Raw genomic sequence first — 13,555 nt, forward strand, 5'->3', positions numbered from 1 at the left:
AGAGAGAGAAGAAACCCCCTACATCGTTAATCTTGTAATATTAGTTTTATGAAAAGTACGTGACACTTTATTTGAAACCCAGTTATCAATTCAGTTGGTGAATGAAAGGAACGTCAACGTTACATGGATCCGTGAATGCACTGCTTCCGTGATTGGCGTTCTGCTGCGCACAGAGCGGCAGACCGGCGGAGCTGTCAAAATGAACAGTCGCGTGATTTTGAGCGACCGCGGCCAATCGTAGCGCTTGAGGGGCGGGTAAGGGCCTCACGTGATCACAGCAGGACAAACATGGCGAATGTCGATAAGGCAAAATCTCTGAGTAGTCTGTTGAACGGTATAGCTCAAAAAGTATATTACAGTAACACAGAAATCACAGAGGAGCTGCTGAAAAATGAATTATATCCTGACCTGTCGCAGGAGGAGTTTCATTTATTACACGACAAAATGAAAGCGCTCTTGAAGGTATGAGACACTTTGGTTCTGGACCTAGCTAAGCACACAAACGATGTGCAGTATGCTTGTAATTTATACCAGACTGCTATGTGTGAAGACGATGCGAACACACAGCCATTTGAAACGTGTGAAATGCTTCATGTTATTCAAAAACGTTTGATATAAACGGCAGTGGCTGGAGACACGCAACTCTTAATACATTTGTGTTGATCGTCAATCAACAATAAATGCACTTTTCGCTCGGCTTTCTTCGGTTATGGTAGATTACTTCAGTATATATGATGCAGGTACGCGTATTACTACGACCTTTGCAATATTCTCCTAACTAACCCTTTCTGGTTAGTTAGGAGAACACATCTTTCGCCACAGCAGTCAGAAATCTGTAGATACGTTGTGAGTGTTCCCACCATGAAAAACCTGCTTTTACTAGTCTACTGTAGTATCTTGTTATCCTTTAAATCTCCGAACTAGTTTCTGGTTGTTTTTGTTGTTGTTTTTAAGTTTTTGGACGGTTTTTGGCTCCATTCACATTTTTACTCACTGAGGGCTAATTTGCCACTGCAAGTGCTGCACCTCTATGGAAACAGCACAATAATGGGTAGAAATAAGGAGATGAAATGTCTTTTGTGCAGTATAACACAGTTAACAGTAAATATCAATCATAAATGAAGAAACAACACAGAATGAATTTCTTTGATAATGTATTTAATACATATTTTTAAAAGCTGCAATGTATTTATAACATTTTCCTCTACAAACCAAGTCTTCCTGTCTCAAATTTTCTTTTACAGTTAACACAGGGCAGCCATTCCTCTGTGGCCTGTATCTGGGATTATAGCTACAGAGATGCATGTCTGTAGGGCAGGTGTGGATGGTCTGGTCAAGTCAATTGTATTTGTCAGGCCCAATATCCCATACATTGTCTTAAAGTGTTTTACAGACCCACAACATCATGGAAATTCCCGACCCCCCCCAAAGCTCTCTAGGAAGACAAGGAAAAACTCAACCCTTAAACCTTAATCTTTAAAGAAAAAAGGAAGAAACCTCTGCAATTCCAAGAGAGATTCCCTCTCCACGAATGGCTGTGTGTGCAATAGGAACTTCCAGTGGGATTATTCAGAGGTACAAAATTAAGGCATGCAAGGCAGAACACACTTAAGGTCATGCATTAGGAAATAGCATGCAAGTCAGAGACGAGGGGGAGAGAGAGAGAAAGAGATTAATGACAATGTGAGAATAAAAACAAGAAAGAGATTAATGACAATGTGAGAATAAAAACACAGGAATAATATTATTATTTTAGAAATACAACAAGATAATATTATGCATATTGCATGGATCCACATCGAAGACTCGCTGGATGTTTGTAAAGTGACTGTTGGTCTTAGCCGAATCATTCCAGAATTCCCAGTTACACTGAGGAGCACAAAATGCAATGTTCATGGTCTGGATCATGCAAACGGTTTATTTGTGGTGAAATTTTAAAAGAGACACGTTTAATGAAATTTCACTATTTTAAGCTCAGATCTGGGGGGTTTTCCTGATGGAGGTGTTCTGCACACATGATTAGTTCATGGACCATCGGAAATTTGGCAATCCGAAGATTATTTCGATTATTACAGCCCCTATTTTATGATAAATGGTGTCAATTAATTATTCTACAAATAAATCTACATAAAATTAAGAATAATATTCTCCATTTACAAAATAAAGCAAATCACTTGACACTTTATACTGCTCTTACTTTTGTGTGTGATATCTGTTGTCAGCAGGTCGCAGCATTGACCTTTTATCACTACCTTTGGTTCCAGTGCCATAGGTTAGGGCTGCACAATTTACTATTTAATTGGCCTTAAGAAGGTGATTGCAAGATTTGTGCTGGTTTGAAGTATTTTCATATCTGACAATTTCCTTGGTTAGTAGAAAGACGTGCTTCGTGTAAAGATATTATACCGAAACCTCTGTAATAGCTTTCAGACAGTAATGGGGCTGTTAGCCATATAACATTGATGGTGTTATGACTCTGCTCTGAAGAAATGTAGTTATCCTTAACGCTTGAGGTAATCTCCCTCTTTTTCTCCATCTCCTAGTCCATTGCAACAGCAGATATGGATCATAGCCAGCTGGAGGCTTTCCTCACAGCTCAAACCAAGAAGCAGGGTGTTGGAGGGGTGAGTTCCGAACAAGCAGTGGCTCTCTCCCACCTCTGGAAGACCCAGCGAGTACGAGTCAGGGAAAGCCTGCTTAGTCAGAGCTGCTGGGAGCCTGGCCTCAGGGGCCTCTCCTGGAGAGTGGACCTACATACAGCTTCCAGCCAGCGGAATGCATTCGACAGTGGCCCAGTCGCCCTCCTGGAGATGGAGCTGGGCAGGACAGGACAGGTAAAAGACAAATAAACAAAGCATATTAACATCGGAGCGTTATTTAAACCGTAAAAGTGTGATTCAATAATTCATTCAAGAGTGTAATATTTCCCCTGTTTTTAATGTATCTGTTAATTATTATTGTTGTCTGAAAATATAAAAAGTGACGTTTAAAGATTGGACTGACCTACTGAGGAAATGGCCCCCAGATTGGGCCAGGAAAGTTCTGGAACTTTGCTCTTCCTGGGTTTTATTTGGTTGATTATTGATTTAATTGTTACACATCATATCTTCTATATATTTTTCATCTTTGCTCACTTTATTATTATGGCAGGATATTTTTTCTAAGGGTTGCTGATCTAATCCCTGTTGACACTACAGAATGAGAGAGAGTAAAACTGATGCAGGAAACCTTTTTTAGGGCTAAGAGATGCTATTCTAACTAAAAAGATAGAGCATTTAATGAGACGATAGCTGTTTGATGGAAGGAGGATCATCATGGTATGATCAACAATTTAGGGAACAATGGTAAACAGTGACAGAGCAGATGGGACACCCTATTGTCAGATGTGAAAGCTCCATTCATTTTTAAGTAGTATATAATGTACAGAGTAGCAAAGCTGTTTGAATGCTATTTATTTGTGGCTTAATAAAACAGCTCTCCTATGTTTGGAAAAAGGAACTTGAATTGTAATTATACTACAAACTTTGTAATTTTGTGATGCGACACTTGTCTACTTTACTATGTACATTGGTAAATACCATACTGGAAATGTGTGATGTCACCGCTTCTTTTGATTCATAGCCATTTTATTTTCTTTCGTCCCCCAGGACTCAGAGTTTGTGTGTCTGGAGCTTGATGACGCCAAGTTAAACCAGGTGCTAAGGAAGATGACAGACATCCAAGAGAGCATTGACAGCATTGTTCACCACTGCTAAGATTGTGAGTCAGTGGGCATTCAATCAGGACAACAAAGAAGCAGTAAGGTGCAATTCTGTTGGAGGGAATTCTGTTCCTTCTGTGACTGAGATTTGTCCCTGGTTTCCTCTTGTTTAAAATTGCTCATTAAAGCGCTTACAAACTCAAGAGACTTTATATGTTTCTATGTCTGTATACAGCTTACAATTTGTTGCCTTTGTATTCTCTATCTCATGACATTACTTTCATGGTGCAGGGCTGTTTTAGTACTATGCTTTCTTTGGTGTTAGAGTAAACATTAGTCAAGCATGTCATCCTCCTCCCATGTTGCGTTGGCAGGCTGAAGACTAATCTGAGATAATAAACAATGAGTAATTTCAACCAGTTGGCAGGACAAAGCCAAGATTTCCTCAGATATTCTTGACAAATAATTTTGTTTTGTTTTCATGACAAAAAAACTAAAAATAAAATGGACAACACCTGACTTTTTCATTTGTTTTTCACCAAGGAGTGGTCTTATCTGTCATTTTCTCAGCAGTCTGAATTTCAAACTTCACGCAGGTAAGTAGGACTGGGGTAGAGGAAGCATTGGTTCTTATTTTGAGACAGATTTGGATAGGGATCCTAGATTTTCCCCATTGTCCTAATATTAAGATAAGAGAGATAGTTTATTTATCATGTTACATGCAATTCAAGCACAAATTACATACAATTGAAATTTGTCTTGCACCCCCTCTTACATATCACACACACAAACATGCATTATAGAGGGGGGTGCAGGGCAGCCATTTTCGGCGCCCATGGAGCAGTTGGGAGTTCTGTGCCTTGCTCATGTGCACCTTGGCTGTGCTGTGGAGGCAAATTGGCAACTCACCAGCTACCAGTCTGCTTACTTGGTCCACACAGGGGACTCGAACCGGCGACTCTCTGGTTCTCAAGCTGAATCCCTATGGACTGAGCTACTGCCGCCCCCGGCAGTAACTATTAACAGAGTGTTTGGCAAAAATATTGAGAATCCAAGATTACATCTTCTTGGAATATTAAATACTCAAACTGACTCATATTCAGTACATTAAAAAAAGACCAATTCCACAATTAAACCAATGGAGAAAGAACCTCACCTAAAAGGATTGTCTTAAGATAAGAAAAAACTTTAAAATCTGAAATTTCTGTGCAACAGTTACAATAGAGTAGAGAATAAAACAACAGAATCACCTCTCGTGCAAAAAACATGCAAGATAAGGGGTACAAAGTACATGCAATAAGGGATTCAAAGTACATAAGGAATATAAAGGGGTACAAAGTGCAGAATTTGCATCTCGCTGGGGAAGTGAGAAGTATTTACAATTTATACAATTTATATAGCAAACGTGTGTTTTATAGAGAGCTTTGGGCTGGGTCAGGAATTTTCCTGATGTGGGTCTGTAAAGCCCTCTGAGACTTTGTATGTGATATTGGGCTATACAAATAAAATTAACTTGACTTGACAGAGGGAACAGATGGGTGACGCAGGGAGCAAAATAGATAAGAGGCGAACAATTTTATTCCAGACTTGTTCTTGCAAAGTCCATCTGTCCTAAAAAGATGTCTACGGTCCCACAATAGGTTGAAATTGTCAATAAAATGCATTGAGTGGACGGTCCATGCAGTTGAAAGCCATGTGTTCAGTGCCAACAATCTGCTGAATCTCTCAATTCCTCTTCTGACTGGCAATAGAGGGCCACTGACAGCAACACCTCAGCATTCAGAAAGCTGACTGTGTTCAACAAATCAACAACAGAGGTGGGGAACCTCCGGCCCGCGGGCCAAAGCGCACCCCCCTCAACAACAGCCTCTAACCAGAAGTGCAAAAGCGATAATTAAATACTATGTTACAATGAATTAAGGTCCTGTGAGACGTGGATTCCCAGGAATTTAAAGCTGGTCACACACTCCACCACTGCACCGTTGATGTGGATGGGTAGAATGTCAGCATTCTTCCTGAAGTCCACAATGAGCTTGTTAAACAGAGCTTAACTAGATACTGGCTAGTAGTGATGAGTAGATGGGGCGTCATGAAGCGTTTCGACACATTGCCAAACTGTATCGATACTGTGTCACTGAGTGAATACTGACACCTGCTGGACCTTAAAAATCCCTACAGGCAACCTAGTTGACAGACTCAACTGACCCTGATTTGATGACCTAGTACTGTATATACAATAATATAATTTAAGTCATTGTATTTTATATTGTATTATTTCATATCTTCATTTAAATTTAAAATATCTGATATTTTTAGATACAGTCAATAAATAATGTGAACATGTATCATAACGTGAAAATCTAAGTGAACGTGTTGTGAATGAGGATGCTTGTGGACTGGGATTTTTTTTTACAAATTTTTATTCAAATAAAATAAGTTGTTCCACCGTTTTGAAATTGAGTCTGTTACGCTTTTTTGATACAAGTTCACCAGCTGTAGAAAACACCTGCTCACACGGCACAGATGAGGCTGGAGTGCAGAGAAATTGTAAGGAAAGCCGGAAGAGGTTTGGATAGATTGTCTTTTGGTTGTCCCAGCATCTCATAGGATCCTGGGACCTGGCAATATTGCTCTCTGCCAGGTATCTTTGCACCTCCTGGATGGCATCAGCTGTGGCACTTTTGGTCTGCCTGCCCACTCTGATGTCGAGATGTTGCCAAAGGTTATCTAAAAAACTACAAATTGGCATTTTAGTACATGATTTCCAAACAACAACAAACAAATAATGCTGAATAACATGCTTGAAGTGGGTGCAGACAGCTGTTGTGAAGACGGTCCCGGCTGGGGCTCAGTTGTGCGTCCGATTACAGACGCACATTCTGACCGCAGTCTACTGATGGCCTCATTGCACTTGGAGGAACTGCGGAACCCGAATGATTTAAATCTGGGGTCTAGAAGTGTTGCTAGGGTCAACACACTTAATGACTCCAGATTGGAAGCAGTGTCTGTGACTCGACGCTTCAGGTGTTCATGTAGGTGTATGGCTGCCTGTGTGTGCAAGGTTGAAGCGTTACGCTCTAGTGCAAGATAGAGCATTTTCATCATCGGGATGACCTTTGACCCTGACACTCGCCTCTCTTCAGACAACTCCACTTTAGCTTGATGGAAAGGAGCAAGCACAAGAAGTGTTTCTCCTATGATGGTATACTCATCAGCTGTAAGTGGAGTCAAATCTGTTTTTAGAGAGGCCAGAGATACCCACACTGGTTCCCTCTCATCATGTAGCCTTGACAGCATTTCATATGTGCTGTTCCAGAATGTTAGCACCTCATTGATAAGTTTCAGGGTTGGTCGTCCCATCTGTTGCTACACTTGAGCAAGCTTCTCCTTGGCTGTAGTGCTTGATCTGAAGTATGTGACAATGTGCCTAGCTTTGTGTCTGATGGATGTACGGTGCTGGTCATATAATTAGAATATCATGAAAAAGTTGATTTATTTCAGTTATTCCATTCAAAAAGTGAAACTTGTATAATGTATACAGTCATTCCACAAAGACTGATATATTTCAAGTGTTTATTTCTTTTAATTTTGATGATTATAACTGACAACTAATGAAAACCCAAATTCAGTATCTCAGAAAATTAGAATATTGTGAAAAGGCTCAATATTAAAGACACCTGGTGCCACACTCTAATCAGCTAGTTAACTCAAAATACCTGCAAAGGCCTTTAAATGGTCTCTCAGTCTAGTTCTGTAGGCTACACAATCATGGGGAAGACTGCTGACTTGACAGTTGTCAAAAGACGACCATTGACACCTTGCACAAGGAGGGCAGGACACAAAAGGTCATTGCTAAAGAGGCTGGCTGTTCACAGAGCTCTGTGTCCAAGCACATTAATAGAGAGGCGAAGGGAAGGAAAAGATGTGGTAGGAAAAAGTGTGCAAGCAATAGGGAAAACCGCACCCAGGAGAGGATTGTGAAACAAAACCCATTCAAAAATGTGGGGGAGATTCACAAAGAGTGGACTGCAGCTGGAATCAGTGCTTCAAGAACCACCACGCACAGACGTATGCAAGACATGGGTTTCAGCTGTCGTATTCTTTGTGTCAAGCCACTCTTGAACAAGAGACAGTGTCAGAAGCGTCTCGCCTGGGCTAAAGACAAAAAGGACTGGACTGCTGCGGAGTGGTCCAAGGTTATGTTCTCTGATGAGAGTAAATTTTGCATTTCCTTTGGAAATCAAGGTCCCAGAGTCTGGAGGAAGAGAGGAGAGGCACAGAATCCACGTTGCATGAGGTCCAGTGTAAAGTTTCCACAGTCAGTGATGGTTTGGGGTGCCATGTCTTCTGCTGGTGTTGGTCCACTGTGTTTTCTGAGGACCAAAAGGACTTCATGCTTCCTGCTGCTGACCAACTTTATGGAGATGCAGATTTCATTTTCCAACAGGACTTGGCACCTGCACACAGTGCCAAAGCGACCAGTACCTGGTTTAAGGACCATGGTATCCCTGTTCTTAATTGGCCAGCAAACTCGCCTGACCTTAACCCCATGGAAAATCTATGGGGTATTGTGAAGAGAAAGATGCGATACGCCAGACCCAACAATGCAGAAGAGCTGAAGGCCACTATCAGAGAAACCTGGGCTCTCATTACACCTGAGCAGTGCCACAGACTGATCGACTCCATGCCACGCCGCATTGCTGCAGTAATTCAGGCAAAAGGAGCCCCAACTAAGTATTGAGTGCTATACATGCTCTTACTTTTCATGTTCATACTTTTCAGTTGGCCAACATTTCTAAAAATCCCTTTTTTTCGAATGTTCTTCAGTAATGTTCTAATTTTCTGAGATACTGAATTTGGGTTTTCATTAGTTGTCAGTTATAATCATCAAAATTAAAAGAAATAAACACTTGAAATATATCAGTCTTTGTGAAATGAATGTATACATTATACAAGTTTCACTTTTTGAATGGCATTACTGAAATAAATCAACTTTTTCATGATATTCTAATTATATGACCAGCACCTGTAAGTGTGGGGATCTGATCACATGATTTTCTAACTAATAAATTGAGACTATGTGCAATGCAAATTGAGTGCCGAATTTGGAGCTGTCTAGTGGATGCAATCATGATTGGTGCTGCGTCGGTCACAAGACACTTTACTTTATTGGTTATGGCCCAGTCCTCCATCATGCCCCTTTTGACTTGGGCCAAATTGTCAGCAGTGTGACTTTGTGGAAAGTGTTGCACTCCCAACACAGATGTACACAACTGCAAATTCTCATTAATGTAGTGACAGGTAAGAGCCGACAAATTTCCATGTTCACAGATGTCCACGTCAGCTGTTATACTCACTGCCACAGCTTGCTGTACTTCCATTTTCACTCGTTCTCGTTCCTCCTCGTACTTGTTTTGTTTGATGGTCTGAAAATTACACCAAGTCAAACCAAAAGCAAATCAATATATTTAAATAAAAGATTAAATAAATTGGATATATCAACTACTACTTTAGATAATTTCCACACAAACCTTTCTGGTTGGCAAAACATATGAGGGCTGAAGGACCTGAACCAGTTCCCTGAACCCTTCATTCTCCACAATGCTGAGGAGCTGGCAGTCCTTCAGGATGAAATTCAGCCGAGCCTCATCCAGCATCTGCTTCCTGGAAGCTTGATGGTTAAAAATGAGGTAAAGAATAAATTAATAGGAATTAATTATCAATAAAGCAACTGTGAGTAAGTTGTAGAATGGCTGTATACCTGAGTTTATCCTGGGTGTATCTGGGACTTCATTCACATGCCTGGCCCTATAATGCCTCAGCATTGAGGAGGTGCTTTTGTTTAAATAGGAAAGTTATGTCGAACAAACGCGACATTTAACCTGCAGAAAATAATATGAATAGTAAACTAAGAGTCACTTTGAAATTAATTTGAATTCAGATAGATCAAGTGGAAACTCTGAGAGGAACAGGATGAAACAAGGAAATTAAAACAAATTCCTTATTTTCCGATATGAGATCAAAACAGTCCCACACGGCGGAAACTTTTCTTTTGGCTTGAGGCTGCTCCATAATTCTTGATGAATTTGACAATGAACCGCAAAAGATCAGAGATTCTTTTTGGCAGATGCATCCCGTTGACAGATAGGCTTCCTTATAAACACAGTTTGGCATGTCAGTGTCAGTTCGAAACAGTTCCTGTATCGGTCACGTGACTTTCTTAAAGCGATACGCGCACAGACACAGGTTTTGCTCTATGAGCTCGACGGATGCGCCGATGCATCGGTGTTGCCGGACCCATCACTACCGGTTAGCAAGAGAGGAATAAACATGCTGGGAGGCAGGTTGCGGTGCAAATAATGAATCAATGGTTTATTGGTACAGGTGGACTTTAAATAGGCATCACATGGCATGGCCACATGACACAACACACCTGAGAGGAATCCAGGAATAATTGGGAAACACACTCATTACCAATCAATCAATTTAACACCCCCAGTTGTTCACACATTATTCACAAACATAAGGGGAAACAAAAACAAAGGAAACCATCATGGACCCTAACTGCATTGCAATTTGGCTTGGCTATAACCCAAACAAGGACCTGGAAAAGGTAAGTAGCTTCACTTTTGTAGCTGGCTTAGTCATTAGGTCAGCTACCATCTGATCTGTTGGGCAACAGTTGATCTCACAAAATGGTATTTTATATCAATATGCTTACATCTCTGTCTGCTAACAGGATTCTTTGCCAACGCAATAGTACCTTGGTTGTCTTCATAAATCATAGGTACACCATATTGATAATCATCAAGATGTACAAGCAGTTGAGTCAAGTGCAAACACTCTTGGGTAGTGGCAGCCAATGCTATATACTCAGCCTCACATGTTGATAATGCTACAGTTGGCTGCTTTTTGGTTTTCCAGGAAATCAGAGGACCATTCTTACATAGGCTAACACAATAACCAGATGTACTGTGTCGGTCATTTGCATCACCTGCACAATCTGCATCACTGTAAGCCACCAACCTTAACCCTTCATCACATTTCCTGTAAAAGAGCATCTTGTCATAAGTGCATTTCAGATATTTTCAGTACATGCTTTACAGTTGTCCACAGTTTGCTAACAACATAACTCAGATGAGGTCTAGTACATAAGGTTAGGTATATTAGGCTACCCACTGCCTCTCTGTATTTCCTGGGGTCATTCAGCTTTTCATCACCATCAGTGTAATTTAACTTTGGTTCACAAGGTGTTGACCTGGGTTTACAATCTTGCAGATCAAACTTTTCTAGCAGTTTGTCAACATAACTCTGCTGTGACATAGTCACACCCACATTACATTGGTCAAAAGTGATGCCTAGAAAGTTCTTCAGTCTGCCCAAATCTTTCATCTGGAATTTCTCAGTAAGCATCTCTTTGACAGTTTTTAAAGCTCTCTCATCACTGGCAGCAATAACCAAGTCATCAACCCATATCAACATTATTACTTTCTCATGTTCTGTTTCTCTCTTGTAAACACAATGATCAGCTGGGTTTTGTACAAAGTTATTTTCCACACAGATTGTCCATAGTCTACACCCATCTCCTGACTATACCCCTTGGCGACATAGCGGGCCTTGTACTTTGCAGATCCATCAGCATTGCTTTTTATAGCGTACACCCATCTACCCCCCACTGCCTTCTTGCCCTCAGGTAGTGTGGTTAGAGTAAATGTGTTGTTATCCCTCAGTGATTTCATCTCCTCATCCATTGCATCTAGCCACTCTCTTGAGCTAGATGAATTCACAGCTTCTCTGAAAGTCTGAGGTACATTAGAAACCATCTTGTAGCAACAGTCAATGCTGATCTGTGTTTGATCACTCTCACCACCCTATAGAAATCTGGCCTCCTTCTCTCCCTACCAGGGTATCTCCTCTCTCTACTCTGAGAATCTGGAGAATGTGATTCTGTCTTAACCTCAGCTGGCTGTAGGCTTATCTGGCTTGGGCCTGGCTCAGTCTCTGGGATGTCACACTGCTTGGGTTTGTCAGGGTCAGGTCTGGTTGTGCTATACTGCACACCAAGGTCATAGTCATCGGACACGTCATCATCAGTCTCCTGTCCGTCAACATTGGTCATGAACCTCACCAGTCTATGTTTCATCACCTTCCTACTGTTAGGATAGTACACCATATAGGCCGGACTGTTCTTATCATACCCAACGAAGGTGCCTTTGTCAGACTTTGAGTCTATCTTCTTCCTGTCCTGTCTATAGGCATAACACACAGTACCAAACTTCTGCATCTTGGACACATTGGGTCTCCTTCCTGTCAGCATAAAGTAGGGTGTCTGTCTGGTGCGATTGTTGAAACATCTATTCCTCACCACTGCTGCTGTCTGGACTGCATATGGCCATAGCTCTTTGGGTAACTGGCTTTCTAAAAGCATACATCTAGCCATATCAAAAAGGGTCCTCCTGTTACACTCAGCAGTGCCGTTCTGGTGTGGTGAGTATGGTGCTGATGTCTCATGTCTGATTCTGTTCCTGCAAAGTAGTGCTTGATACCCCTGTCCAGAAAATTCAGTGCCATTATCAGACCTGATACATGTAACATTACCATATGGGGCCATGTCAGCTAGGAACCTCTCTGTGGCAACCACTGTGTCACTTTTGTGCTTCAGAAAGTACACACACACTGCACTTGAGTAGTCATCAGTAAAGGAAAGTGCATACTTATACCCTTCTCTGGACTCTGGATCAAGGGGCCTGCCAAGTCTGTATGTACCAACTCTAAAGCTAACTTGGCTCTCACATCAGACTTCCTGTTTCTGCTCTGAGTGAATTTACCTTGAACACACACTTCACATTGCATAGACTTGGGTGTTTTACCCTTGATTGACATACCATCCACCCCATTTTCTAACTTCTGAACATCATTAAAATTGCAATGTCCCAAAATCTCATGCCACGTCTGAATATTGTGGCAACTCATACATTGATCACCACAGTAATTGTTCATGTTCATTGGCACAATGGGCAAATAGAACAGCCTGTGATGTTCATGACTGAGAAAACGTGTACTGTCTTTGTACTGCAGGACGTCTTCACCCTCCTTGAAGATCACTGTTGCCCCACTGGAAGTTGCAGCTCTCATGGAGAAGATGTCTTGGGGATAGGAGGGGGATGTACAGCTCCTGCTTCAGTGTGGCACTGAGGTGCCGCCCCCTGCTGTCGACCAGACACACCTCTGCTTCTCCTCTGTGCTCCGCGACCGCCTTGCACCTTGTGCCATCGGCCAGCTCCACGCAATGCGTCTCGGCCTGAAATCGATCGTCGAAGCTCTTGAACATTGCCAGGTCGGTGATGATATGCGATGTCGCACTTTCGCACTTGTCCATAGCTGTTCCCTACCAAGTACAGGGGTTGAAGAGGCACTCTGCCTGGATGATAATGCAGGCCAGCCAGTTGGGCCCCCGCCCCCCTCAATAGAAGTGTTGCGTTCAATCGCAGCGCAAATTTCAAAGCGCAATTTTTTTTTTAAAAGAAAACACTGGTCTAGAGGGTATTGTCATGCCAAGAGACAAACAAATCACAAACAGAGAGAGACAAAACAGGAAACCCAAGGAAATGGAAACAGGAGAAATGCAAGAAATAAAGGAAAATGGATCCTTGGCCCAGGTCATGACACAATGTCCCTCACTGGTGAATACCTTTATAAAGGTTTATCTGTGGTCATATCTGTAGAGGTGTCTCTTTTGATTTGTGTTATTAATTGAGGTGGATTTACCACCTTGTGTGCATTTCAAGTTGAAGTTTATTTGTCATTTGCACAGTCAAACACAGATTAATTCTGTACATTGAAAGTTGAAATTGT

At 41.5% G+C, this 13,555-nt stretch overlaps 1 protein-coding gene across 1 annotated transcript; it reads left to right on the forward strand.

The window, feature by feature from the left end:
* Positions 1-203: 203 nt before the first annotated feature.
* commd1 (copper metabolism (Murr1) domain containing 1) lies at positions 204-4,219 on the forward strand. The gene is made up of 3 exons (XM_076148125.1): positions 204-462; positions 2,544-2,834; positions 3,648-4,219. Exons 1-3 carry the CDS (start codon positions 289-291, stop codon positions 3,753-3,755), a joined length of 573 nt encoding a protein of 190 aa, XP_076004240.1. The 5' UTR covers positions 204-288; the 3' UTR covers positions 3,756-4,219.
* The last annotated feature ends 9,336 nt before the right edge of the window (positions 4,220-13,555 follow it).

The sequence above is a fragment of the Genypterus blacodes genome, unplaced genomic scaffold (genome assembly GCF_046128005.1).
Source record: "Genypterus blacodes isolate CSIRO-AG114 ecotype Tasmania unplaced genomic scaffold, CSIRO-AGI_Gbla_v1 ptg000039l_1, whole genome shotgun sequence".
NCBI lineage: Eukaryota > Metazoa > Chordata > Actinopteri > Ophidiiformes > Ophidiidae > Genypterus > Genypterus blacodes.

What these genes read in the sequence shown, in the direction of transcription:
- commd1 (XM_076148125.1), top strand. Translation starts at nt 289, where the DNA reads ATGGCGAATGTCGATAAGGCAAAATCTCTGAGTAGTCTGTTGAACGGT. An exon ending in AAATGAAAGCGCTCTTGAAG is followed by an intron (nt 463 to 2,543) that starts GTATGAGACACT and finishes TCCATCTCCTAG; the next exon opens with TCCATTGCAACAGCAGATAT. An exon ending in AGCTGGGCAGGACAGGACAG is followed by an intron (nt 2,835 to 3,647) that starts GTAAAAGACAAA and finishes TTCGTCCCCCAG; the next exon opens with GACTCAGAGTTTGTGTGTCT.